Below are 27,721 nucleotides of genomic sequence, written 5' to 3'. Positions count from 1 at the left end.
ACGAGGACACATCCAGCGCTTGTCCTGACTCGTTCCCCACGTTACCGCCCCCCCCCCCCCCCCCCCCCCCCCCCCCCCCCCCCCCCCCCCCCCCCCCCCCCCCCCCCCCCCACGACATCTGACGCCTCTCATCTCCTGAAAAATATGAAAATTCTGAATTTGAAAATGCCAGGCAAAGTTCCCTCTTGCATATCGGGGTGTTCCTCTGAGAGCCCAGGAGCAAAAAAGAGAAGAAGAAAAAAAAAAGGAAATCTTATATAGAAAATATTTTATTTATGTTTATATTTTCATATCAGACAAGTATGCATTCGTGTTTTCTTAACTTAGGGATTTTATCTGTTTCAATATCCACAGAAAAAACCTCCAATCCATCTCACTGCAGATAATCCAATTAACTCCCAGCAGTAATTTGTTTCTTCAAAGTTTTCCCATGGTTCATTTCTGACCAGGACTTCACAACATCACTTAGATCCAAAGCCGGCGCTGATGTTTAGACACCAGCCGGGAGAAGCAGCACTTAAGAACGTGGTATTCTTGTCCCGGGCCAGAGGGCGCTTTGTTTATTTTCCTGCGAATCACAAAGGACCCAGAGCCCGAACAACCGGTAAGAAAACAACATGGGAGGGGACGGAGAGGAAAAGGGGAGGAAATTTAATTAGCGGCTGTCCGTTCCTCCGGGCTCCCAGCGCCTCGGCCTCCGCAGGGCGGCTGGAGGAGGGACGACTCGACGGGCCCTTGATTAGTCTTGAGGCCTGCATCTGTCTTCGTCGTGTGTGTGTGTGTGTGTGTGTGTGTGTGTGTGTGTGTGTGTGTGTGTGTGCGTGTGTGTGTGTGTGTGTGTGTGTGTGTGTGTGTGTGTGTGTGTGTGTGTGTGTGTGTGTGTGTGTGTGTGTGTGTGTGTGTGTGTGTGTGTGTGTGTGTGTGTGTGTGTGTGTGTGTGTGTGTGTGTGTGTGTGTGTGTGCGCTTGCTGCTTATCGCATCAGAAGAAAGATGCTTCATTTTTCTCTTTTTTTTTCTTTCACCGTGAAAGGAATCAAACGAAAAGCTTTTTGAAAATAGCCTTTGTTCGGCGTCTCGGTGTTTCCTCAGAAGTCCTCCTTCGCGGCCACGTGATGACGACAAGCATTTAATTGTCTGGGGAACAATTATCTCTTTGTCTCCCTCGGTGAAGGCTTTCTGCCAGAACGTTTGTTTTCTCTCTTTCTTTCTTTCTTCTTTTTTTTGGGGGGGGGGGGTTCACAGCGTTTCGGCGTTTTGCCAAGAGAAGGTGATTTGGCCTGGCACTCGCGCAAAAGTCTGAGTCACTCTGTGTGTCTCTCTCTCCGGGGCCTTTCTTGAAAATGTGCTGGAGTAACACGTCACTTGAGCCTGAGGACGACGATGTGTAAAGTGTGACATGGGGGAGATGTTCAAAACTCCGACTGTGGGTTCAATCAGTTGAACGCTGTCTTCTGTACCGTCAAGAGGTTGCGGAGGGAATTTTCTGATCTCTCGTCTTGAGAAGGACAAGAAAACCGTCGCTCGGCTCGATCGCCGGCTTGAGTTTGGGCGAGGGGAGCCGGAGGAGCGTGAAGAGTGTGAGTGGGGGAGTGGGCCGCTCATCAAGATTACTAGTCGGATCGCGGGAAAAACGTTGGAATAATTCGGACAGTGTGAAAGTTACGAAGAACAGTATTGAACCCCGACCTCCAAACGTGTGGCACGTACTCAGTGTTCGACAAAGCGATGGACTGTGGAAGCCGTGAGCTTGCTGTTCAATAAAATGGAGATACATAGCGTATCCGGGTCAGGGTTTTTGCCGCAGCAAAGGAGGAAGGTAAACGTGTTTGTGGGCCGGAGACACTGTGTGTCGGCCTCACAATGAGAGAGTGCGAGAGGCTTCCCACCTCCCTGCCCGGGTTCTCTCGACTCTTTAATGGGGACCGGCCCTTTGCCAAGTTCCACTGGCAAGGCCTCCTCCTACACACACACACACACACACACACACGAACACACACACACACACACACACACACACACACACACACACACACACACACACACACACACACACACACACACACACACACACACACACACACACACACACACACACACACACACACACACACTTTGATAACACAATTCACTTGTATAATTCTGGTTATGCAATGGTCGGTGAATGGCCGCCCCACAATGTGCACTGGGGCAGAGACAGAAGTGGAGGGGGGAGGATGATGATGAGGTGAAGAAGAGGAAGAGAACAATGGGGGGTGGGGAGGAAGGGGGGGGGGGGGGGTGAAGATGGCAGACTCAGAATTACTTGAAAGGGGAGTCGACTTTGGGAACGTGGGCAGATGAAGGTAGGAGCTCTTGTGTGTTTTCCCGACTGATGGCAAAGTAAAGGCGTCGACGTGGCGACGCCGTTGTCTTCTACGTCAGAAGAAGACAACTCTCGTCTCCCCTGGCGGGATTAAACCGGTGGAAGGGAAGAGCCTCCGCCCACGGGAGCCGATTTTCCCACAGCGAGACGGAGAATCGAGAGTGCGTTCGTGTGTACGCGCACGCCGGCCCGTCATGAACGTTACACAATATAGATTTTTGTCTTTGCCGGAGAGTGAGGTGATTACATCCACTCTCAAATCTCTCTCTCTCTCTCTCTCTCTCTCTCTCTCGTGAGAGGCACCAACCCGTCGGCCTCTCTGTGAAAACACCGCATATTAATTCTGCTCCTCTTCAGTAGGATGAACGCAGCGACACCTGAGTTTTAGCGCAGAGACCAAAAATACATTTAGTTTTTTCGAAGTATCTGAGAAAGACAAACATGCAGGACCACGTATGTTGTGCTGCTTCAATCAGATATTAATCTGATTTCAACGCTTGAATGTTTGGCATATTTTTTCAACGTTACTATATGTTGTATCATTTACTGTTTACTTACCAATCGGATACAAAATCGCTCACTGCCCCTTTAAGAGCCAGGCGTTTCTCCTAGGAGTTGGTTGAGACCAAAACAAGAGCTGAAAGGTTACACTTGATGAGTCGGGTTAAAGAAACACGACCCCAAATTACTAACAATAATAATAATGTTGCATTGTGTCTGCTGGATGTGCAGCATCTCTTCCGTATCTGTTCCGTGTTCTTCCTCCTGCTTTTGGCCAAATATGCATTCATGATCTCCTGCACGTTCTGTCCGGCGTCCTGACCTAACCTGTTCAAAAGTTTGCGAGGGTGGAGGGAGAAAGAGACGACTTTATGGGACCAAGGTGCACCTGAGGAGGTTTTAATTATTTCTTTTTTACCTTTTGATTCCGAGGCCTAAACCTTGCGCAGGAGAGGAAAGAGGATTCATAAAGAAACGGCAGGATTAATATCAACGAGGTCACGCTGGTTCACGTCGTGCCCTCGATTAAGAAAATGGCGTCAGGACAGTTTCCACGTGCCCGCGGTGACGGGCAGAAAGAAAGTTCCTGTTTCGTGACACACAGCCGAGAGCGAACCGCCGGCGAGTCGGGCGTCGAAAACCAGTTGATTGCGTGTCACGCGGGCCGATGCGAAATGCGTCAGGTATCCGTAAACAAGGGCGACTTGTTGTGACAGATGAACGCTTGCCAGTCCCCAGCCGCCAGCGGAGCGTTTCAAAACATCAAATGGTGGCAGAGCGCGCGGGGTGACGCTTGATGAGCGGGCCAAAGGATTAAATTCCTGCGGAAATATGTCGAGGCCGACACGGAATGACTCCACGAGCGGAGAAAGGTACATTGTGTGCGGCGGGAACGAAGGAGGAGGAGGAGGAGGAGGAGGAGGAGCCTCCAACGTCGCTTTCATTTCTCTCTGCAGGGTGACGCACGCGGGCCACGTTGAGAACACACTTGATTTTATTTTAGCCGAATGTAAATAATGTTTTGGAACACATGCCCCGTCTGAGAGGGAGAGGGGGGGGGGGGCGACCACATATAAGGAAATCAATGGGAGAAAAGTATGCCTTTATCTTTTAATAAACCGTAAAGCCAGGAGGCAACATGAAATTACGGCATAATAGCAGTGGAGAGTCCTCTGAAGACTTAATTGCCTTAATTATAGCACTGCCGAGAGAGGAGGAGGAGGAGAGAGAAAGTATGGGCGCGTAAGAGAGAGAGAGAGAGAGAGAGAGGGAGTGATGGTGCGAGAGCCAAGACGTTGCAGGTGTAACCCGGGCGTGTCTTCTCCTGCTCCAGGCGCGCCGCGCGCCGCTCGCGGTGCCGAGTCCGTCCGAGGAACCCCTGGGTCGCACGCGAAGGGCGGCGCGGAGGGAGAGTCTCGCTGCTCCGGACGGGGTGAAAATGGTCTCTAACCCTCGGATCTCACAAGCTGGCAGGCTTTACTTAGGGATGCTAAACATAGCTTTCATGTCCCTCTGTGTCTAGACTGGATTCTCAGTACTGTGTGGACCTCGGCGTCCAGCTCAGGAGTGTTTGGGAGTTAATGTTGAGCCGTTTTCTTTTCTTCTTTGTCAGCGTGGATGACTGATCAGGCGCTCGTGCCGGGGGACCCCCCGAGATCAAGAATCATGAAACAGACTCTTTGGCCCTTCATGAGATATTCGTCCCCACAAACGGGGGACATTTGGGATGATGATGATGATGATGACGATGATGATGATGATGAGAGTGACATCATGAAAGAACGGAGGACGAGGGACCAACGTTCTCGAATACTTTCCCTTCTTCCCATCTATCTCGTCCCGTTCCTCCGGCCCTCCATCGCGTCCCTCACCCACTTTCCCTTTGTCACTCGAGTTTGTAACCTCGATTTTCTCGTCAGACGAAATGCTCCCTAAAGTTCAGGTCTTATGAAACTCATTCTTGCCGAAACCCCTTCGTGGGAAAAGGAGCGATACGTACAACGACTTGGGATTATTGAACATGGACCATGATGTCAAGTATGAAATAACACCAACAGGAGTAAATGTGCCCAAACTATCAAAAAGTAAAGTGATATGTTATAATAAATGATATCATTAGATCTCCAGGGGTCACCAGTTTAATCTGATGGGTCGCGGGGACAATGACCGAAAGATCAGATAAATGATTGATGATGAACGGCTCGAGGGGTAAATGTCTCTTTGGTGGAACGTGATAAAGGGGGATCATTGGTTTGAGTTTCTAACAATAGGCGAGATTACAGATTGTGACTCTTTAACGCAACAACAACAACAACAACAACAACACACCGCACTGGTCGTCTTTCGTGTCGGCAACCTCACACCGTCCAGTTTAACGGACTTTAGGAGATTTACGTGTCAACTTTGGCTCCACATTGACCAGTGATACAGCTGCATGATCCGATATGACTGTACTGTTACAACGGCAGCCTCTGACACTGGAGAGAAGTTCTGCAGTAATCTACTGTAGATTTGGCTTTTGTCGGCACTGGGGCAACAGTGAAAATTCCTTCCTTGATGGATTCAGGTGCCTCCATATGTCCACTAGGTTTAGTTCTCTTAATAAAGTGATGCAGCGCTCTCCTAGTTCGTGTGTGAGTGTTGTCCACTCCAGGGGACCTGTCTTTACTCGGGTCAAGAACACAATTGACCTCTGACCTTTTCGCCTGGGAGCTGTTCGGTCTCGATACGGAGCGTGCGTTTGCGGCATTTCTGAAAAGTTTGCACTGAGCTCCGTCTCGAAACAATATCTCCTCACACCGGGTGAAATCCAGTAGCCAGTTTGACTCCTCTATTTAGCAACGTGGTAAAAGTCTTTAACATTGTGGGGAACATTGTCATGAAACAAGAAATCTGTATCCGTCCTTTGGAGTCCGAGGTTGTATTTTTATTTCTCATGGGGGTTTGGGAAGGAGATGCGTCATGTGTACTTTATGTTTTATTTCGTCAAGAGAGCCAGTTTGCCTGTGGCTGCATTTTTGTCGTCGCCAGGCAAGTCCCTGCACTGCGGCGTGTAGTAAGGCCTTGCCCGAGTAGGAGATTCTTTAGGAGGAAGATCTCTCTCTCTCTCGCTCTCTCTCTCGCTCTGCTCAAAGCGTCTTACCGAGAGCTATTAATTATTAACTGGGGGAGCCGAACATCAAAGCAGCAGACTTGCGCTGAATCAAATGGGGGCCGGAGCCTGGCGGAGAAGAAGAAGAAGAAGAAGAAGAAGAAGAAAAAAAAGGAAAAAACTGGGTGAGAGGGGAAAAGCCGAGCCGAGATCCGGCTTTTGAACTTTTTTTTTTTTTTATCCGAGGCACAAAAAAAGTAGAAGGAGGGCAAAAAGTAAAAAGTGTAATGTTGGTTTACGTTAGAAAGCAGGCAGGCCGAGGAAGAAAGAAAAGAGGGAGAGAGAAGTTGCGAGAGCTTGGTTTTATGTTCCAGTTTATTAAGATCGATTAGTTAATTAGGAGTTAAAAAAAAAAGAGCTCCGAAAGTCAGATTCATGAACAACTTTAAAAGACCAAAAAGGGGAGAAATCAAATTGACATGTTGCTCGTTCCCTCCCGACGCTGGTTCACATCCAGAGTGGTGTGCCGTGGTACTGTACCATTTGCCCAATTCATATCAAAAGGCCTTTTGTCGCTCCGCTCCTGTTCTCCTCTCCTGCTGAAACTTGTCCGTGCCGCGGTTCGTCCCGCCGGGAAAAGAAATCCAGATGTGTGTTCGTGTCTCAGGGTCACTGTTGACTCCCGTCAGTGACGGACCTCTGCTTGTCTCTCCCTGGTCGAGGGGGGAAGCCGACCGCCGGTTGGTGCAGTCCAGTCCGAAAACTCGCTTGAGCTTCACATGCTACTTCCTGGAAAGTTATATTTAAGCATTAACCCCTTTCTGAGACTGAAAATACACACAGGAAGTAGAAGAGAGAGAGAGGGGGGGGTGCAAGTAAAATCTCAGCTAGAAAACTGGATGTGCCACTTGGTGCTCATCCACCGTGCGAGACTTCAGGGAACCGGCTCTTTGACATGAGGCAGACGGCGGCTGCAGAGTGACGGACTTCAAATCATCCTTTAAAAAGAAAATGTAGAAATAATAACACATTCACACATCAGATTTTAAGCGTGCACGAAAGGAGCAAAGAGGCGCACACATCGGAACGACCGTTCGACTCACAGAGAAGAGTCGTCGCCAGCTGTTTGGATTGTGTCGTTCTTTATTGTAAAGAAAATGTTTTCCTCTTCATATCATAATTTGAATAGCTTATGGGGCTTTTGGAACGGTCGAGAGAAGTAAAGATAGGAATATACAGATTCTGTCATACACAAGTTTATGGGACGTTCAAAGATTTTACGTTATTGAGCAAGTGTAGATAGTTTCTTCTTCTTCTTCTTCTTCTTCTTCTCGTCTCACGGAACCTCTCAGTAGAAGTGTTTGCGATGAAAAAGTCTTTCGTATTCGGACAAAAGATGCAGAGACTTTGCTCGACGTCATAGCAGGGCTGCAGAACTAACGATTGTTTTCATAATCGATGAGTCTGGCGATTGTTTTCTCAGTTAATCGATGAAGTTGTTTGGTCCATGAAATGGACCCAAATCATCAAGAGGATTTTTTTCGTCCGCAAACCAGAGATTTTCAGTTCCCTGTCACAGAGTTGATAGCCGATTCCTCAGAAAGTCAACGTGACGCCACGCACGCCCCCTCCCCGTCCTCTCTGCAGCGGCGACGCTCTCCAGCCACTCGGCAGCCGAGTCGAAGCAACTGTACGCCGTCACTTTCACCCCCCCCCCCCCCTTCCTCTTCCTCCCTCCAGTAATGAAGAGCGCTGGCGAGAACCCAAGGGTCACTTGATGATACCAGGACACGACCCCGGCCACGCTCTCTTTAGATCGCGTGGTGCACACGTCAAAACGTTTGTCTAAAACAGGGGCGGCGTGCATTAAAGTGGGCTGAGAACAGGGGGTCTGAGGGGAGGCAGGAGTTAAGATAAAGGAATCGGGGGGGTGGGGTGTTCTGATGAGGGGGATAACAATTTGGTGGAATGAAACAGACTCTTTGGCCCTTCATGAGATATTCGGCCCCACAAACGGGGGACATTTGGGATGATGATGAGGATGAAGATGATGATGATGATGATGATGATGATGATGAGGATGATGAAGATGATGATGATGATGATGTTGATGATGATTAGAGTGACATCATGAGGAAACGGAGAACCAAGAACCGAGAGACCAACATGTGCGTCCTAACAAAAGTCACCGGTGGCTTGTTTACTTCTCAGCGGCTCATTCCAGATGAGCCGCTCTCGCCGTCACACTCGGGCAGAGAACTCCCTCTAGTGGCCGGAGTTTGAATGTTTAAAAAAAAACAACCTTTTTGTCCTGGGGGGGAAGTTGACAATGTGATCATACTGTGTTGCTGGATAACACGTCTGAAAGGGTCACCGTGTTGTGTGTTTGCAGGCCAAGCGAGCGGTGCAGCGGGGAGCCACGGCCGTCATCTTCGACGTGTCGGAGAATCCGGACGCCATCGACCAGGTTTGTACACACACACACACACATACACACACACATACACACACACACACACAAACACACACATACACACCTGGAATGACCCTGGCGTTCAACTAATCTTTTTGACTTCTGGATAAAGCGCAGCAGCAGGCCCTGTCCTTCTCACTGGCTGTGTGTGTGTGTGTGTGTGTGTGTGTGTGTGTGTGTGTGTGTGTGTGTGTGTGTGTGTGTGTGTGTGTGTGTGTGTGTGTGTGTGTGTGTGTGTGTGTGTGTGTGTGTGTGTGTGTGTGTGTGTGTGTGTGTGTGTGTGTGTGCGCGTGTGTGTGCGCGTGTGCGTGCGCGTGTGCGTGCGCGTGTGCGTGCGTGCCGTTGGTACAGACAACGATCTTTCTATCTTTAGTTCAATGTTCAGACGCTCGCTCAACCGTCCCCGGGGCCTTTTGAGCTCGAGTTGGCGTTACGGAGGAGGAGAGGAGTGCGCTCTCCTCCTCTTCTCGCGCGGACTGAAAATGGATATACAGGTTCAGCTTTCACTAGACCGTGACCCAAACTCTGTTGAGCTCATAATTGCACAGGTAGCGCCGCATTACTTCCACCCCCCCCCCCCCCCCCCCCCCCCCCCCGATCCCCCCCACCCACCTCCCCCCCCCGAGACCGTGAATCTGTCTTTTGAGTAACACATTCTGGAGGCTGCAGCAAAGAACAAAGTGTAGTTCTTGTCACACACACACACACACACACACACACACACACACTCGCATTCCTCCTCCTTCCAGTCTTTCTGGCTCCTTGTGTCTTTGGTGTTTACAGGTATATAATACGCCATAGTTGCTCCTCTGAGCGCCTTTTGTCGCAAGAATTCTCCTGTGGTATTCATCCTCGCCACGCCAGGCCCAGACTTGCAGGTTTTTCCTTTTTTCCCCTCCCTCCCTCTCTCCTCTCCTCTCCTCTCCTCTCCTCTTCTCTCCTCTCCTCTTCTCTCCTCTTCTCCGCTGCCGCTGGGTCGTAAAGCGCGTAGCTGAAGAGATAAAAGCGATTGCGCGGAGACCACATGAAAGGCCAGCGCCGGGCGGTTGTGTTAAATTCCCCCCGAGAGGCATTTCCAGTCGGAGCGGCCCGATCAGCACAGACAAGGACCCACAAGGCCGAGGGGCAGGGAGGGAGGAGCCACGGGAGCGTGGAGTTCCTGCGGCCAAAATTAGGAGCGAGTGGACGCGCTTGACCTCCGTCTGTTTAACGCGAGGCCGGATGCGTCTACGGCGGCTCAGATAGTTTTTGTTGAGGGAAAAATTATTGTTTTTTGACATCCCTCCCAGTTTATGCTTACATTTCTATGTACGGCCTTTTTACTGGTGCATTGTTTGTCAGTGGCCCGGCCAGAGTCTCGGCGGAGTCATTCCTCAAAAAACGGCGGCCCCGACTCGAGCGGCAGATCAAAAAGGGGTTCTGGTTTTTTTCCGCGTCTACACTTTCAAAGCCAGGACATACGATATTTCACTGGGGAACATGACGACAGCAGGAGAAATAGAAAACGCGAATATCCTCGGTATTTCCCCTGGGCTCTTCGAAAATTACAGATTCCGAGCAGCAGGCGACAGGGCACAGAGCGAGAGACGAGGAGGAGGAGGAGGAGGAGGAGGAGGAGGAGGGAGGGAGGGAGGGAGGGAGCCAGGGCCGCACGATTCATCCCACTACTTCCTCCTGCTCCCTCCGGCAAACTGCGACCACAGTTTCCACGTCTCGAGCCTACGGGTCATTTTCCCCCAGTTGGTAAAAGGAGAGAGAGTTCTGCCTTTTGTATGTCCAGACAGTTCACATCCATTAGGTCGGTCGTTCCTAAACTTTCTGCCTGATGTGACCTTAAAGTTGAGCAGAGTCTATTTGCGGAAGTCTCACTTTCACCGAGGAGTGATTTTTAAGAGTTGGACACTTGAATAAGAGAGAATAATAATCCTTTTGCTTATTGGACACGATGTTTCGAAGGCTTCTGATTGAGTTTGCGCTCGTTGTGGCCTATGACTCCGATGGTCAGAGTTGTAAATATGTCTTTATAAGTTTTCAAGTCTTATGGGCCAGGAAAATGGGGATTGAACCCCCGACCCGCTGGTTAGTGGCCGGCTGCCTGTCTGTCTTTACCTCCTGAGCCACAGTCGATCACAACGTGTGTTTATTTTTTACCTTGTATATCAGGTAAATATTAATTTATTTCCTTTTTATGGTCCATACGAGACTTAAAGAGGAAAAAACTTTTTGTATCAGAACTGTTGTTTGTCTTTTTCTCTCACCTTTCATCTGTATTGTATAGGACAAATTATTTGTGTGTGTGTGTGTGTGTGTGTGTGTGTGTGTGTGCGTGTGCGTGTGTGTGTGTCAGAGACTAGGAGCAGTTGTCTACTTGTTGTCAGACTGGTTGTCATAATGACAATGAGAGTAATAGTGACACTTATGGACGCGGTGACGTCTTGAACATCAGCGTTAACGACTGAAGCTCCAGCAACAATGCTAATGATGATGATGATTATGATGATGGTAATTCATAATAGTAATGATAATAGTTGAGTAAGTAGCAGTGGCAGGTCTGGATCCTGCAGCTCTGACAGAGAGGGAGAAGCACAAACGATGGGAAAAGAAAGTGAATGACCTGGAGCAGAGTGATATAAATACATGGGGGGGGGGCCGGGGGCCGGGGGGGTTGGGTACCACCGCTTTATCATAATGTATTTGATAATGAATTTTTTAGCTATTCGCCTTGTTGAATATGAAAACTTGAAAGCCGAGCGGTCAAATGGAAGAAAACTGAACCTAATTGGTGTAACGACCCTTTAACGAAAGGGCCGTTTTATCGAGCAGGTGAACGAGTCCAATGTCGTCCTGTCGCCGGTGTTATGTACACCTGTGTTTGACGCGTGTGCACGTTTTTCTACTCCTCTCCGCAGCTCAACCAGGTTGCCGAGGATCCCCTGAAGCGGCCGGTGGTTTACGTGAAGGGCAACGACGCCGTGAAGCTGATGAACATCGTCAACAAGCAGAAAGTGGCCCGCGCTCGGATCCAACATCGACCACCGAGGGTGAGAGCTCAGACTGAGGAGCGTGAGGGCGAAGCTCGCGCGCTCGGGACAAAGATGCGGGGACAAGCGGGAATAAAATTCCAGCTGCGAAATCCGACCCTTTGCCTCTCTCCTCCTCCTCTTTCGTCCTTCTTCTTCTTCTTCTTCTTCTTCTTCTCAGTGCTGCGAGAGATTAATATCGGCCATTCAAAGAGCTGTTTGTTTGCTCGGAAATATTCGATAAGAGACCAACACGCTTTGAGGTGAAGTAACTTGACATAATGGAAGGCCCCGGAGACGGGGACCTGCGATCAGGGGAGGAGTGGGAACAAGCGGCTCTTCCTCACCGCGCTCTTCTTCAGCACTTGGAGACGTTTTTGATTTGATAGAGGAGATGCTCTAGTCGTGTCTGCAACTGTGCAGTCGGGCGGCGAGGGATCCTCTTCTCTTCTCAATAAAGCCGTCAGCTTGTGAAATATCAAAAGGTTACGAAAAAAGAAACCTCTATCTACTGTCCGACCAGGAGTCCAGAGCCGGAGGAAATTGAATTTTACATTTTACAAATTTTCAGAAACAGGAATCGCGATGGGTCGACTTATCGTTTCAACTCTGCCCAGAGAATCGCCTCGTTTGTGTCAGCGGAGTAGACCACCGACGGTCATGAATCCACACAGCGAGAAAAGAAAAATTAATAATCAGTCGCACGTCCATTCCAGAAAAAGCTTTTTCTCGTTTTATTTGCCACAACGTTTAGAGGGAACAGAGCGGTGACGACGGTCCGCAAACAAGCAAAAGAATATATAATCCAATATCCTGGTTCAGATAAAAACATAACAGACCAACGAGCTGCTTGTGAAAATGATTTTTGACAAATTGTGTGTTTTTCCCTCTGCCCCCCCCCCCCCCCCCCACCACACAGCAGCCCACGGAATATTTTGACATGGGCATCTTCCTGGCCTTCTTCGTGGTGGTGTCGCTCGTCTGCCTCATTCTACTCATCAAGATCAAGCTGAAGCAGAGGCGGAGCCAGGTGAGTGTCCCGAGTACACGCGCGGTTTACTGTAAATCCACTCATTCTCCCAGCGTGAGTCCCGTAGGACCAAGGTTACATGCGCCTCTTACACGGGCAGAAAAGAAAACGCCCAAACGCACGATTTATTTTTCCCGTCAACGCGACCCCCCGGATGGATTAAATATTGTTTTTACATTGCTAATATTTTTTGAATCCAATTTGACTGCAAACATTGGACAAAAGTCGATCATAGAATCAAAGATTTTTGGATTTCTTGAGTCTCCCCTGCACAAGATAAAAGTCCCGTATGTTCCGCGTTTCTTCGAGCCTGCGATGACGGAGACGTCCGTGCCTCTCTCCCGTCGCCGTCTCGCCGACCGGGATTAATCCACCACTATCAATCATCTAGTTGCGAGTCAACACTGAAGAGAAGAACCGCTCCAGTTGAGTTCATCATCGCGACGCACAGCGACGTAGCGGCAGTGGCCGCTATGAATCCCTGAGGCTTGTCACACACGCGTTTGTCGTTTCATTGAATCCCCCAACAAGTAGTTCTGCACGTGTCAATATAATAAGAAAAAAAAGGATGGCAACACGAAACGCACATGATATGGATGAACGGGGCCGGAGGAGCGGAGCCAGGGGACAGTTGTTGCTCAGGCGTCAGTCAAACATTGCAAAATAAAAAGCAGGGCCTTTCAAAAAGGGAAAAGTCGCAAATCACGACAACATCTCGCCAACGCTGTCGTGCACTTTTTGAGGGACGTTGGCTTAAAAAAATCATCATCTTTTAACATCTGGGTTTTGCCGTGCCACCCTCCACTTGCCCATCGGCAGATATTCCCGCTCTGACCCCGCCTCTCCCCCCTCCCCCTCCGCAGAGCTCCATGAACAGAATGGCCATCCAGGCTCTGGAGAAGATGGAGACTCGCAAGTTCAGGGCCAAAGGGAAGGGCCAGCGCGAGAGCAGCTGCGGAGCCTCCGACTCGCTGAGCAGCAGCTCCACCTCCGACTGCGCCATCTGCCTGGAGAAGTACATCGACGGAGAGGTGAGAACCAAAAGCGGCGCCGGCGCTGGTGTGACCGCCAACGTCTGTGGCCTGATAGCCTTAACCTATATATTTGTCATAGAACAGAGTCCAAATCAGCAGAAAATCTAAATCTGTGCATTATTCCCTGAGAAATGATGTTGCGTAGTTAAAGGAAAGTGTTTAAGTTGCCTCAGGATCAGACATTTGAATGGGTTCTTTCCAAGCCCAGGCCTCATCCGTCCACCATGTGTCGGTGGAGGTGGGTCTAGTAGTTTTTGCACAAGCCTGCTAAGAAAATACCCAGACCCAGATGAAATCATAACCTCCAAAAAACCTCCGCTTATGAAAACATAAAGACAGTCCCAAGTATGCATACACATTACGATCGAATCGCGCTCACGTTTTCCGCACATATGTAGCCAGGGAATAACATTTGAAGAAAGTCAACAACGCAAAATCAAGTCGGAAAATAACTTTAATATTTAATGGCACAATGAGCATGTTCAGTTTTTTTTTTTTTTGCCCCCCACTGTAAACTGTGCCAGTAAACAGTGAAGTCCACCAGCAGGTATGGACACATCAAATTTGAGCTGATCCTTTTTTTTTGTAATACAGATCCTCTTAGAAATAATTCAAATGCACGAGTGATAATTTGCTTTAAAGCAAGTGAACCGCGTGGGAGTCGAACGTCTCCGCTCCGGCAGCGCCGCTGCCGCAGTCAATCTTCACCCACTGAGCTTTGTTTTTTTTTTCACGCTCACACTCTGCAGACATGAAACACGAGGCCGCTGACGCGGACAATGGAATGGAAGTTCCCCCGATGTGCTCGGGGGGCTGCGGCCTTTCGGCGACGTTCTTTCCGGCGCCTTTTCTTTTTCCCCGATGTTTAGCTCTAGTCCTAGTCGAGCACCTGGAGAGATAACGGTACCCATGGTGCACCGGCTTCCTGTTTTTCCCCTCCCCCGGTGTGGCTTTCTTTTAATTCTTAAAAGCAGTCATTGTCAAATTATGTGTCCTAATCTTGGGGACTTTTTCAGGGGTTTCCTGTAACAGCGTTGCTCATCCTTGCTCGCGGACACTGTTGGGCAGGGGGGGGGGGGGTAGCTGCTGGTGTGTGTGTGTGTGTGTGCGTGTGTGCGTGTGTGCGTGTGTGCGTGTGTGTGTGTGTGTCTTCGGTAGAAAAACACAACAAAGCCTGGCGCCAGGATTGCACAGAGGAAGTGGCGATGTATAAAAGACTGAATGGCATCAAAGCGTTTTGTTTTTTTTTTTAGCAGTGAACCAGTGAGCAACAAAAACCTCGGGTGGAAAATAGCCCGAAGATGAGTCACAATTATAAACCGCAGAGTCGAGTATTCATGGCGGTGCCGGAGCCCTTGACTGGAAGAGAATATTAAAAATCCATATTCATTGTGCAGCTCCTGCTTTTGTGACTTTGGGGGATTCCTCCCTCGGAGCGCAACCGTGGCATTCTCTTTCAAGTCAACCCCTCGAGAGCGAGAGACTGTTTGTTTTGTTTTGTGGACAAAATTGTGTTTGTATGTAGTGTAGCGTTTTATTTTTGGGCTCGATTTAGACGTCAACACATCATCGCCACCGCACTTGACAGCTCTGCGTTGCTTTGCCGCCACCTGCTGGATATTCGGTCACGCTATTGAGAAATTAAAAACAATGTTAGTTTTTCCATTAGGGGGAAAACATTGAGTTAATTATAAAAAAATGACTCTAATTTACTACATAATGTGCAACTATACCTTTAATTGTTACCCACAGTAGTTGGTGTAAGCGCTGAAACTTAACTGGACTGTTTCATAGAAACGCTGCAGGATTGTTTTTGATAATTGTATTTGATCTGTTGAATAAAATTAAGAAGCTCCAGTTATTTTTTTTATATTGAAACTATAATGTCCTTTTATAAGGTGCTACTGAAGAGGATCAATGATCCTAAATTTCACAAATAAATAAGGTGATCAAATTATCAAGGAGATCTAAATTATTAATCCCCAGTTATTAAGTTTTTTTTTGTCCCTCCCGCTGTAAGAAGACACTGTCGACCTTCTTAAATTGTCTCATTTTCTCTATTTTAAGTACACAAATTACAAATGTTGATTGGAAATTCTTTTTAAAATTCTAATCATAGTAAGGTCATCAAGAAAAACAAAGCACAATAATTTGATATGTTGTCAAATTATGATTCTATTTGCCGTTAATGTATTAACTGATATTGTTACTGTACAGGTAAAATTAATCTTAATTTTTTTTGCTGTCTTTCCCCTACAGGAGCTGCGGGTTATTCCCTGTGCTCACAGATTTCATAAGAAGTGCGTCGACCCCTGGCTGCTCCAGCATCACACCTGTCCGCACTGTAGACACAACATCATCGGTGACTATTTTACTTTATACTATACATATATTTCACTGATGGTTATTAAAGACCTGCTCGTAATGTCACTTTTCATTCGCAAGATTCTGAACGTCACATTATTTCTTTACTTTTTTCACAGAGCAAAAGAAGGGAAATCCAGGAGCCGCATGCATGGAGCCCGGCAACCCAGTCCACAGCCGGCAACGGGTGGTGCTGCCGGTCCATTATCCGGGCAGGGTGCACCGGGCGGGCCAGGTGACCGCCTATCCGACCAGAACCAGCATGGACCCCCACGGCAACGCCATCACGGTGCTCACCGTGGACCAGCACCCGGACCCTCAAGGCCTGTACCCGCCGCAGTCGACGTCCGCCTTCCTCCGGAGCTACCACCCCGCCCTCCACCTGGACCACTCGCTCAACCCCCACCACTGCGGGTTGGAGCACCGCGGACCCCCCGCCTACCCAGCGCAACCGCACCACGCTGCTTTCAAACGGCCCAAGTTCCACGGCCGCAACTTTTCCCGCGCGGCCTGCTTCTCGCAGTACGAAACTATGTACCAGCACTACTATTTTCAGGGCTTGACTTTCCCTCAACAGCCCGAGGGCGGACAAGTGCCTGCGGTGGCAGGACACCTTGGTGGTGGAGGAGGAGGGGCCCACAAGGGCCACCACAGCAGGGCCTTTCAGCAGGGGCTGTTGTACCCCACAGTGGTACACATGGCGCCCGCTTCGTCGTCGAGGATAGGCGACAACGGCAGCACTTCTGGCCTGAGCTGTTACCACGGCCACCGCTCCGTGTGCAGCGGTTACCTTGCCGACTGCCCCGGCAGCGACAGCAGCAGCAGCAGCTCGGGCCAGTGCCACTGCTCCTCCAGCGACTCCATGTTGGACTGTACCGAGGTCAGCAACCAGGGGGTGTACGGCAGCTGCTCCACCTTCCGCAGCTCGCTGAGCAGTGACTACGACCCGTACGTCTACCGGAGTAAGAGTCCGTGTCGGGGCTCCGCGGGGGAAGCGGGCGCTGCAGCTTGCACCGCAGTTCCTGCCGAGGACGCCTCGTCCCACGCCCCCTCGGGACATGACTGCCTACAGCTCCCTCCTGGGGCTTCGGGATATAATTCGGGGGACCACCTCTCCAACTGCAGCTTGGAGCCCAACTACAGCAGTCGCTCATCACTGGAACCCAGGGAGAACAACAACACTAGCACTACCTCAGCCGGGGCTCCGGAGGCCACCGGCGCGGACAGGGGGAAAGGGACACAGGAGGAGTCGGGGGAGATCGGGGCAGCGGCCTGTAGCTGCTGCTTCGAGGTGCTCCCCCCTAATTCGGAGTGCAAAGGGCAGGACTCGGACCAAGCGGGGCCTCTGGCCTCGGGACGGTGTCAAAGGGCGGTGGAGTTTCCGAGCTCCGCCTCCAAGAACTACTTTGCTCCTGAGCACATGTGCCCCCCCTCGGAGCAGGTGAGCTACGAAGGGCTGCCCTGCTGCTTCTACAAAGAGATGAAGGTCCACAGGGCGGCGGCGGGTCGCTACGCCGAGGACTACGCCGTCAATGTGCAGTATGCACACGCAGACTCGGAGATGTGCACCGGACAGGGCTGCTGTGAGCTCAACCAGAGGATACCCATAATTCCCGAGGACACGGACTGTGAATCGGGCACAGGAGCCGCCGAGGCCAAGAACAGTTTACTGCCCGTCAGTGTCACGGTGGAGGCGGAGGTGCGACACGAGCCCGGCGAGGGTTACTTCACCTCGGAACAGTTTAGAGGTCAGCCATACCCTCGGGAGGAGGAGACCAGGGCTTTGTTCCACCCTCGGCTCTCCGCGAGCCCCGCTGCGTTGGGAAGCAGTACATCGACACATGAGGGAAGTCTGGGTATATGAACTTGAAACCCGAAGGGGGGAGGCACAGTCTGAAGTATGTATTTGGTACCGTATCAGTCAGTCAATCATTGAAACCCTCAGTTGCCTTGTTTCTAACCTTGCTCTCTTGAGCGCTGAATGTTATCATCTTAGATTGTGTGGATTTCTACTGAAATGGCCCGTCGTTTCCAGACGTAGCGTATCAAGTTCATTCCTGTGGCCACGAAAAACGTGTGGCGAGGCGATGCCGCGGAGCGAGAAAGGAGGTTGTTAACCGAAACCAGAAGTAGGGTTTGGCGTCGGTGCCGTCAAGGTTTAGCTTCAGCGGGGCCCCATTTCTTGAGAGATCTTTTTTTCCGTCAAGAACGATCTACGTAGACTCCCCGTCTTTTGTGCGAGACCTAGGAATCTGGGATTTTCTTTGTACTCTACGAAAAATAAAAAGTACACTCTTAATTCACCAACATCCGCATCTACATCATGTATACATCTTGTATATGTGCGCACATGAACACTGACTGCCTATAAAAGCTTCAACCACCAACTCAGACAGGTTGTATGGACATAGCTATACCAAAACAGAAAGACATGATTGTTGTTTTTTAAAAAACTTTTTTCAAGAGCAGGGAAATGGGTCTACGTGTTGGTGACCCTCTCTCTTCGCTGTGCAGAAGAAGCTATATATATATATATATATATATATATATATATATATATATATTACAGGAAGAAATAAGAAAATGCATAGAAATGTGAACGCAAGGCTGACACTGGTCTCTTATTCGATAATGATACACAGAATTTGTTTTTATGCATTTGCATTTCTCTGTCCAGTCGTGGCCTAATAAACCTGTGCGAGATGTGCCAGAGCAACATGAAAGCCTTACGCCGGCGGTGAAACTATTTTTGTTGCAATATCTAAAAGACACCACTGCCTTTGGTCGAACTCCAGACCAAAGTGACAAGTGTTGTGTTGTGTCGGGTAAAAAAAAAAGCACGCAGGTTTTTCTTCAGGAGCGAGGAGTGTAGCACTCCAACCTCGCGTTCGGAAGCCCTTAGAAGAGAAAGTGTTGTTGTTTTTTTGCTGTCACTTACCCAATTTCCTCAATGAGGCTAATAGATATCTATTAAAAATAAAATAAAAAAGGTTCTTCTTGCATGTATCAAAAAGGCCAAAGGAAAGTAGCTGGAAAAAGACTCATAATTCATAAAGGGTTCCTTATCGTACTGTGACTTTTTTTTTTTTTTTTTAACAACGATGCAGTTATCCACAACACAATGTATTCGTTTTGAATCCTATCATGCCGTGCATAATACATACTCGCAATATCAATGCTTTGTCATTCATGCCTTTCTGTTTGTCCTACAGACTGTTGTTGTTTTTTTAAATACTGTTTCTATGAAATATACACATTCTCAACGCGGAGGAGGAGGAGGAGACCCTTCAGAAAATAACCCTATTTATAAGTTAACCCAGTGCTGTAATCAAGTGAGAATCTAATCTTTGCCTTTTGCATAGAGATATGTACCTACTGCAAATATAACATTTTGGGGTACTTGAGTCACTATTTAATTTTTTTGTTTTGTTTTTTTGTCATTGTTTCTAGCACTTAAGAAGATTAAAAATGTGTACAAAAATTAATATTTTTTAATTTTCTAAGAGTATAATTATTTTCTGTCATTACCATTACAAATGTTTTTTTTGTTTTTTTTTAAAGGCTAGAAATCAATCTTGTGTATATTTCTGTACCTGTATAGCAAAAACACATTTCATAAATGGAAATATGTTCTCTGAATATTTATTTACTAATATATTTATCTTTTAAGCCATGTCTTATGTTCAGAGTGTATAAAACGTTTTTGACTTATTTGGTTGCTTTTCGTTTTGAGAGAGAGAGAAAAAAAATCACTAACATGAGACTTTGTATATACATGGTAATTGCACACAAGACGATTAAATCTTCTCTGACCAAAAAACTGATTTTAAAAACTTTAGTACCGTACAGTTTTGTAATTAAGGTGTACAAAGATCTGTAAAATATACAGTTTTATTCAAGTAACTAATGTTGTGCTGTTCTCCTTTCCGTTTCTTTGCAGTCTACATTGAGATGTTTTATATCATATAGATACAGATATACGGGGGTGTACCACCAAATCTGGGCCCTATACATAAGCAGTCCCTGTGGGACTGTTTTATTAACATTTATGATACTGTGTGGTCTAATAGTAACTAGCTAGCTAACTCCTACTGTATTCAGGTAGTCAAAGTTGGGACCCAGACTTTACTTTCTTGAGGGAAGACATTACAAAGTCACCGGTCAGTAGATTAGCTGACAGATTCTCATGCTGAGTCGTGATGGTAAGAGGTGAGAGTGCCCCTCAGAGAACCTCCACTAATTTTTGGCATACACAGTTCAGTCTCTCAACCAATGTATTCAGCCAATTTTTAATTGATCTTATGACACGAATTACTTAGAAAACACTAAATACGAACAAAACAGAACGTGCTACGCCCGTGTGTGTGTGTATATATATATACATATATATATATGTATATATATATACATATATATACATATATATATATGTATATATATATACATATATATACGTATATATATGTATATACATATACATATATATGTATATATATATACATATATATGTATATATATACATATACACATACATACATATACACACATACATATATATATATACATATATATATATATACACACACATACATATATATATATATATACACACACACATATATATATATATACACATATATATATATATATATATACACACACATATATATATATACACACATATATACATATATATACATATATATATATATACGTACATATATATAATTAATCGCCATTTGCAGCTTCGGGAAGAATTCATTCAGATACGCAGATCAACATTTGCAGGTTTTATTATCCATTGTGGATAAAATTATATTCAAAACAGATGGACTCAAATGGTTTCACTCACTGGGCTTTCAACAGTAATTCCGCAGTTACCGTGAAAACATTTCTTGTCCTGATGGCGATATTAACAACAATTTTCACAAGCAGAAAAAATATATATAATTAATACGTCCACTGACCTCCGATTTTCTGTCATTGTGCAGTGGAACCTGCAGAGAGAATTTCTCTTGGGCTTCATGCTCCGTCCCGAGAACTCTGCAGACAGTCTGTCAGACAGGCAGTAACACAGCCTGAAACGCAGAGCTAGTCTCTTTTTTTTCCTTTTTAGTGTTTTAGTTTTTCGACGTGAATCTCAAAGCTTGTAACCGGAGTGAAGAGCCACGACTCCGCCGGTCAAGTTGTGGTACCGCACGCAGTAGAAACCCGTGTCCTCGATCATACGTTTGAACTCCTCCTGCAGGAAAAACGCAGCACAGGAAGTGACTCAGACATTTAATCCTACTGAGAAGACACCGCTGCTCAAAGATCAAAGAATTAAAACAGATGAAACTTGGCTAAAGAACATACAATGACAAATATTATTGTAAACAAAAAATAGCAGATTAGTTGATTTATTTACATAGAAAATGAATCCGCAAAAGTCTTGATAGGCGATAAATAATTATCAAGTAAAAAACTGCTGGTTCATGCTTTTACATCTGAGGATTTTTATAGGCTATATCATTTTTTTTCACATTTTATAGACTGAGGAAATAATTAAAACAAGTTTAGCTTGACCAATAATGGGAGAAAAAAAACTAATGCTACATGAAAAATATATGACCTTGAAGTTTATACAGAGATAAAATCATATCCAAAGTAGCACAGATGGAAACGGGCAGACGGAGATGGGGGATATGTTTTTTCTCACCTGGTCCGGGAACCTGCGGATACTTTCCACCAGATACTGGTAGGACTTCCAGTCTCCTGCTATCACCTCTCCCAAAACTGGGATTATCTTGAAACTGTACGTGTCATAAAGCCTGAAAATCAAATAAAAACAAATAAAGGAATAAGATATTAGTTACCTGCAGCCCAAAGCTGCTTTCTCAGAGCCTCAAGAAACCAGAAGAGGGCAGTGTTCGTCCACACCACAGGAAGTAACCAGGCGATGAGTTTCTCGAAAGAATAAACCTCTTTTTTAGGATGTGGCATCTAAATCAACCAATTAAACATGCAACGTGTAACACATTTGCCACCTAAAACGAATGTATGAAAGCAAAAAACCAATCAGTGCCTGCGGAACATGTTGCAACTGGAAAACCCAATTTTTTTCATTAACACCGAGACGCTCGTCCTCACCTCGCCAATACAGGATCTCTCACTTTGCTGAACTCTAGACACATGAACCTGCCGCCGGGCTTCAGGACCCGCAGAGCCTCTTGGAGTGCCTGAAGAAAAAAAGTATTGAAATATTGGGCTTTATAACCACTTAAAGATAAACTGAAGAGATGTTAAGAGATTGATCGATTCCTAAAATGATCATTAGTTGGATCGGTTAAAAAATTGAATGAAGAAGTGACATTTTATGAAAAAAAATGGTTGATCATACTAGTTGAATGAGGTAGGTGGCAGCTCAGTATCCAAAGGAAAATGCATTTTGAAACAAATGGACAAACTGCACGTTACAAATAATTATAACTTGTAGGCTGATGTCACTGAACATAGAGTCTTCATCGGGAGCGTTTGTCCGGTCAGTTACCTGATCTATGTGAGTGACGTTGCGAATGCCAAAGGCGACGGTGTAAATGTCAAACTGCTCGTCATCAAAAGGCAGCTCCTCCGCATCCCCCACCACCCACGACAGCCCTGACACACATCACACACATCAACACACACACAGATGCTCTGGTCAGAAACATCAAACTGGTGTCGTCATTTCAAAAGACTAGGACTGCATGTAAACGTGACTGAAAACCTCTGTGTCGAGAGAAAGAAAACTCCTGTAATCAGATGTTTTCACAGCCCAAAAAACCCCAAAAAACTTACCAGCGCTCATGTCCATGCTGTCGGCTTTCTGCTTGCCTACTTTCAGCATCTCCTTGTTTATGTCGCAGACCACGGCCCTGGACTCCCGGGGCCCGTCCTCGCCCCCCTCCCTTGCGGCGTAGACGTCGGAAATGTCCTTCCACGACAGCGCCTGCATGGACCGCGCCACATGCCGCCTTTGCCGCTCTCGCTGAGAGCGGATGTACTCCAGGAAACGGAAGGCGATGTCTCCTGCAAGGGAGAGGACAATGATCACAATTGAAAGGAAACAATTGAAAAAAAGTGTGACACCAGAGAGGATTTTCAGGCGAACACGAAAACTTGCTTCTCACCTGTTCCACCCGCCACGTCCAGCAGTCGAGCGCCGGGCTGTGGGTTCATGACGTGCAGCAGCGTGTCCTTCCACAGTCGATGGATGCCAAGACTCATGGCGTCGTTCATGACGTCATAGTTCTGGGCCACGTTCTCAAACACCTTATACACTGACAACGAGAAAACAAGCCTCTGATTGGTCAGTTTTATATATTTCATTGAGATGGGTTTTTTTAAACTTTACAAACTTTTTAAACTGATCTCCTCCACACTTGTGCTTAATGTCAATAAAATGTGTTTAGATACAATAATTTGTACATAATTGTATAATTTGAGCGCTTTGGGTTCCTGAAAAGCGCTTTATAAATTCAATATATTATTAATAATAATAATAATTGACTTTGAACCAATTTGGTTCAAGGCTACGTACATGCATAACATAAACGCTAACATTTGAACTGGTACCTGGTTTATGTCTGTATACTTCTAATTCTCTCATGATTTATACTATGACTTGCTTCACTTTGAAAACAAAACGGCAGCAGTCTGATAACAATACACAGTATATTCTGTTTTCTGTTCCGACCAAACTCCGTTCGAAAATTGGCAAATTATTGTATCTCGGTTACCTGGGGGGTGGAAACTTGCTGCTACAATATAGTTAAAACCGTAATACTAATTACTACCTATTACTCATCAATTCGGCATACAAGTAAAACACCAAACACCTTTAACTTTGATGAAATTCCAACAAAACAACGCGGAAGGGACAACCCGTACATTTTACAGCGTTGTAATGTACCATGTAAACGGTCGACAGACGCGTCACATCACGGGGTCGACTTATAGGCCGAATTGTCCAGTAAATCCTCTAGATGCCAAAATGAATCCCGAATTCCGTTTATCAAGTTGTGTGACTTTCCCGAGAGGCATCTAAGTCTCAAATAGCGGGATTTCCGAGTGAAGTTCGTTATCGTGGTCCCTTCGCCGTTCAGCCCCCTCACCTCGCTTCGCCTTCTCGGCCTCCGGCACCGTCTCGAAGCCGAAGTGCGTGTTTCTGTCATCGCTGAAACATCGACACGACGACGGAGCCCAACAACAACGACCCGAGGGACCCGAGGGACCCGAGGGACAGACGGTGACATGTCCGTGGGAGAGACGGGTCACTCTGCGCACCAGCAGTCTCACGGAGGCCGCCATGTTGCCTGAGTGACGACACAATTGTGCGTCACAAAGGACAGTGTGTCGTCATTAACATGCGACGGTGTACTGTTTTTTCCTTCATCTGTTATTAGTTTATCATAAAACTACAGTCACTATGAATATATGGGTCATACAGACCTATCATATAAAAAATAAAATACATTATTATACTATTTTATATTATATTATAATATATTATATTATATTATATTATATGTTCTCTATCGTTGTTTCTTTTCATTTGTTCTTATCATTACTAGCGTATATATGTACAAAAGTCAATTAAATGTTTGTCTAGAATTTAACAATGCGGGACAAAAACTCAATAGAATACAAAGTATGAAAAAAAATATGATTCTTAAAAACAGTAAATAACGGTAGATTATTTTTTCTTATTTTTTTCAGTAGTATTATAACTGTTGTTCTAATGTTGTTCTTTCTCAACAAATGGCATGATTAAGATACAATGATAAATAGGCTAGAGATGCAACTAACATTTATTATCGTTAGTTTAATTAACTTTACATGCACAGGATGAGTCCCTCAGCACTAATATGTATTAATTTTACATATATAAATGTATCCTTTATATATGTTAATTTATCCTTTATTTAACCAGGAAGGTCCCATTGGGATACAACATATCTTCTTCCAGGGGAGTCCTAGTCAAGATGGTATTAAATTAAATTAAAAAGTTTCACACACAGATACAAACAAAGACAGATGACATTGACAAAGCAATGACAATGTTCTATGAAGACTGAGTTTAGAAGATTTCAGATAAGACAATCAAAACACGTCAAACAATCTGCAGCCTGCTGATTAAGTTGTGTTCAGATTTTAGTTTATATTTTGAAAACCTGTATTATCATCGTATATTTAGCCTATTATAATTCTTAAGGCCATGAAATATAAAATATATATATATGTATGTGTGTGTGTGTGAAAAAAACCCCAGACACAAAGCAGTGATATTAAATCTGTGTTTTTTTCTAATTACTGTAACCCAAAGTTTTTATAGATTACATTCAGTTGACATAATATATTTTTTGTGTTAGTTGAAAACATTAATCTGAGGAGCAATTTGTAATTTAACGTCTTGCTCAGGGAAACTTTGGTCTGTAGTCAGTCGGAGCTGAGGACTGACTGTACCATTAATAACACGCAGCTCTACGTCCTGCACTTTCAGATGTCGCTGCATTTACTCCACAATGATATTAAACGGAGAAAAAGAAAAAGAAGAACAACTTCACAGCTTCCAAGAAGCTGAACGCTGGGGATTTTATGATATTTTCTTGCATGGTCTCTCGGTTGCTTTCAACGTTGCTCAACAACCCTGGAGGCACAGGTGGAAGAGCAGTAGCAGACGCTTCAAAGTGCAATAACAGAAGGAAAGTCTGGAGCGTTGAACAGGCCAACGCACGTTCTCTCAAAACCACTGAAGGGCATGAGACTGTCTCTAATCGCACCAGGGTCATCGGCAGTATTACAGATCAAGGCAGATCCGAACAGACAAGTTCCTGCACATCTAGTAAAAACCTCTTTGACGCAGTTCGTTTTTTCTCAAATCCATCATGGGAAACCAGGTTCCCCCCCCCCCCCCCCCCCTTTCTTTTTTATTCTTCTTCTACCTACCATTCCCCTCTCCTAATCTACCTGACTTTCCGTACCCTGAGTGCAGAAAAGTGGCAGGTATTGTCTTCCAATTCTTCCCACTTTCTCGTTCCTAAGGTTACCGGACACTGGCCAGCGCATTGTCCCATTGTTGCCTTGATTGCTGGTCGACCGGGGTTCAGGGCGATCGTCTTACGCCGCTTTCTTTTCCCGTGGCTGTGGGAAGGTTGACTGGAGGAGGAGGAGGAGGAGGAGCGGGGGCCACGAGACGCCATGAAGGCTTCACAGGGAGCCGGAGGAGTGGTGATACAGTAGGTGAGTCAAGGTCAGTGAGAGGGCGTGTGGAGGGCCTCAAAGATGTGGCATGGATGAGAGAAGTTGCACCCAAAGCCCCAGCGAGGCAATTTCGGAATTGGTGCTCACTAGTATTTTTTTGAATGTACCTATTTTTGACTTTGACCTGATAAAAAAATTTGTGGTTGTGAGTGACAATAACAAAGATGATTATATCAGCACAGCGAGTAAAAGCACCGAACACCAAAGGGCCTCTTTGCTGGAAACGTATTCAAGCATCATGTCGCCAGCAGAGGGAGGGAGAGGATCATTTACAATCCGCCGTTTCCAGTCTCCAGTCTCCAGTGTGTGTGTGTGTGTGTGTGTGTGTGACCCTGATAAGAGATGTTACTTGACAGCATCGGCGGGATTATCATATCATAAAAACAAGTTCTTGCATCAAGTTTCTGCAGCGAGAGGCGTTTCAGTCAGAAGCACCTGAGGGTCACAGGTCACTTGATCTGGGATTTCTGGGAGCGTTAAAAGTGTTAAAAGTGCATGTTTTTTTCATTATGTTTTGAATGCATTTCCATAGGAGCCTGTATAGTTTGGGAGCACATGAAGAACCTTTTCTTTTTCGCAGGATTATTCAGAGCTCTTCCAGTCGCCTTTGCCAAGGAAAAACAGGCCGCTGCCGAGAAACACCACCGTCGCCCTCAAACGGTTTCAGAACCTGATGACAGCGACACCTTTCATGTATTAATAAATCATAAGTCCAAACATCCCCCCGAGTGTTCCCGCTTATTACACATCCTTCACATGTTTGCTTTTTTTCTTCTTCTTCTGTTCATGGTGTCCCACTTGTAAAGCTGGACTCCTGCTGTTTCCCTCTAAAGATGTGCAGGTTGCACGCTTGACCTCATCCCGGGGGGGGGGGGGGGGGGGGCGAGGGGGGAGCCAATGGGTTACACATGGCACTTCAAATCCTCCCTTCATGTGTGTGTGTGTGTGTGTGTGTGTGTGTGCATCTCCGAACAGTCTGGGAGTCATTTTACATATCTGATAAGTATTTAGCTTCACAGAGAGAGAGAAGGGGGAGCAGATGTCGCACCACGGGGGAAAAGAAAAAACAAAAACTGGAGCCTGATTCTAGTTAAGCCAAACAGGATTAATACAATCACATTCCACCTTTTGATTCTCACAAACAAAGTCATACGCGACCCTCAACGACTCAAGTGTTTCAATATCATGTGCAGCGGTGAAGTGAATTGTGTTTTTTGCTAAAAAAGGAACGGAGGGAAACAAAAAGGAACGAGCGCGACACGGGCGTAAGAAACATGCATACAGTGTTTATTTTGCAACCAGGACACATTAAATTAAACTACAAAGATACTTCACTTATACAAAAGATAGATTATATCCCATTCACATACAAAAAAAACAACAATAATTTACTGTATAAATTAAACATCTCACTATTTTTCTTCCGCTATTTACAATTCCATGAAGACAATGTTTCTGAAGCCCTTCAGGATCGTTTTCCCCCACGGGGGCTCGTGGTGACATTCACAATCAACGACAGTTTTTTTTTTTGGGGGGGGGGGGGGGGGGGGGGGGGGGGGGGGGG

The 27,721-nt window shown here is 46.3% G+C and overlaps 2 protein-coding genes across 4 annotated transcripts in view; one reads left to right on the top strand and one right to left on the bottom strand.

Moving 5' to 3' along the window:
* Positions 1 to 19,779, top strand: part of znrf3 (zinc and ring finger 3) — a 78,029-nt gene extending 58,250 nt beyond the window's left edge. For 2 of the 3 annotated variants that reach the window (XM_035639022.2, XM_035639019.2), the window contains 6 exons: positions 8,348 to 8,422; positions 11,338 to 11,469; positions 12,368 to 12,478; positions 13,342 to 13,509; positions 15,772 to 15,874; positions 15,996 to 19,779. In XM_035639022.2, coding sequence (XP_035494915.1) covers positions 8,348 to 8,422; positions 11,338 to 11,469; positions 12,368 to 12,478; positions 13,342 to 13,509; positions 15,772 to 15,874; positions 15,996 to 17,740 — 2,334 coding nt within the window. In that variant the 3' untranslated portion in view covers positions 17,741 to 19,779. The remainder of the gene's footprint in view (positions 1 to 8,347; positions 8,423 to 11,337; positions 11,470 to 12,367; positions 12,479 to 13,341; positions 13,510 to 15,771; positions 15,875 to 15,995) is intronic. The other variant, XM_035639020.2, reaches the window with a different exon arrangement.
* Positions 19,780 to 20,653: 874 nt separating this feature from the next.
* On the bottom strand, positions 20,654 to 24,225 carry coq5 (coenzyme Q5, methyltransferase). The gene is made up of 7 exons (XM_035641012.2): positions 24,009 to 24,225; positions 23,025 to 23,174; positions 22,693 to 22,923; positions 22,406 to 22,512; positions 22,006 to 22,094; positions 21,575 to 21,686; positions 20,654 to 21,118 (listed from the first exon to the last, which is right to left on the bottom strand). Exons 1-7 carry the CDS (start codon positions 24,202 to 24,204, stop codon positions 21,017 to 21,019), a joined length of 987 nt encoding a protein of 328 aa, XP_035496905.1. The 5' UTR covers positions 24,205 to 24,225; the 3' UTR covers positions 20,654 to 21,016.
* Positions 24,226 to 27,721: the final 3,496 nt, after the last annotated feature.

This window comes from Scophthalmus maximus, chromosome 19 (genome assembly GCF_022379125.1).
Source record: "Scophthalmus maximus strain ysfricsl-2021 chromosome 19, ASM2237912v1, whole genome shotgun sequence".
In the NCBI taxonomy this organism is placed as follows: Eukaryota; Metazoa; Chordata; class Actinopteri; order Pleuronectiformes; family Scophthalmidae; genus Scophthalmus; species Scophthalmus maximus.
The sequence above is the reverse complement of the archived record's forward strand: the minus strand, read 5'-3'. Positions and strand labels throughout refer to the sequence as shown.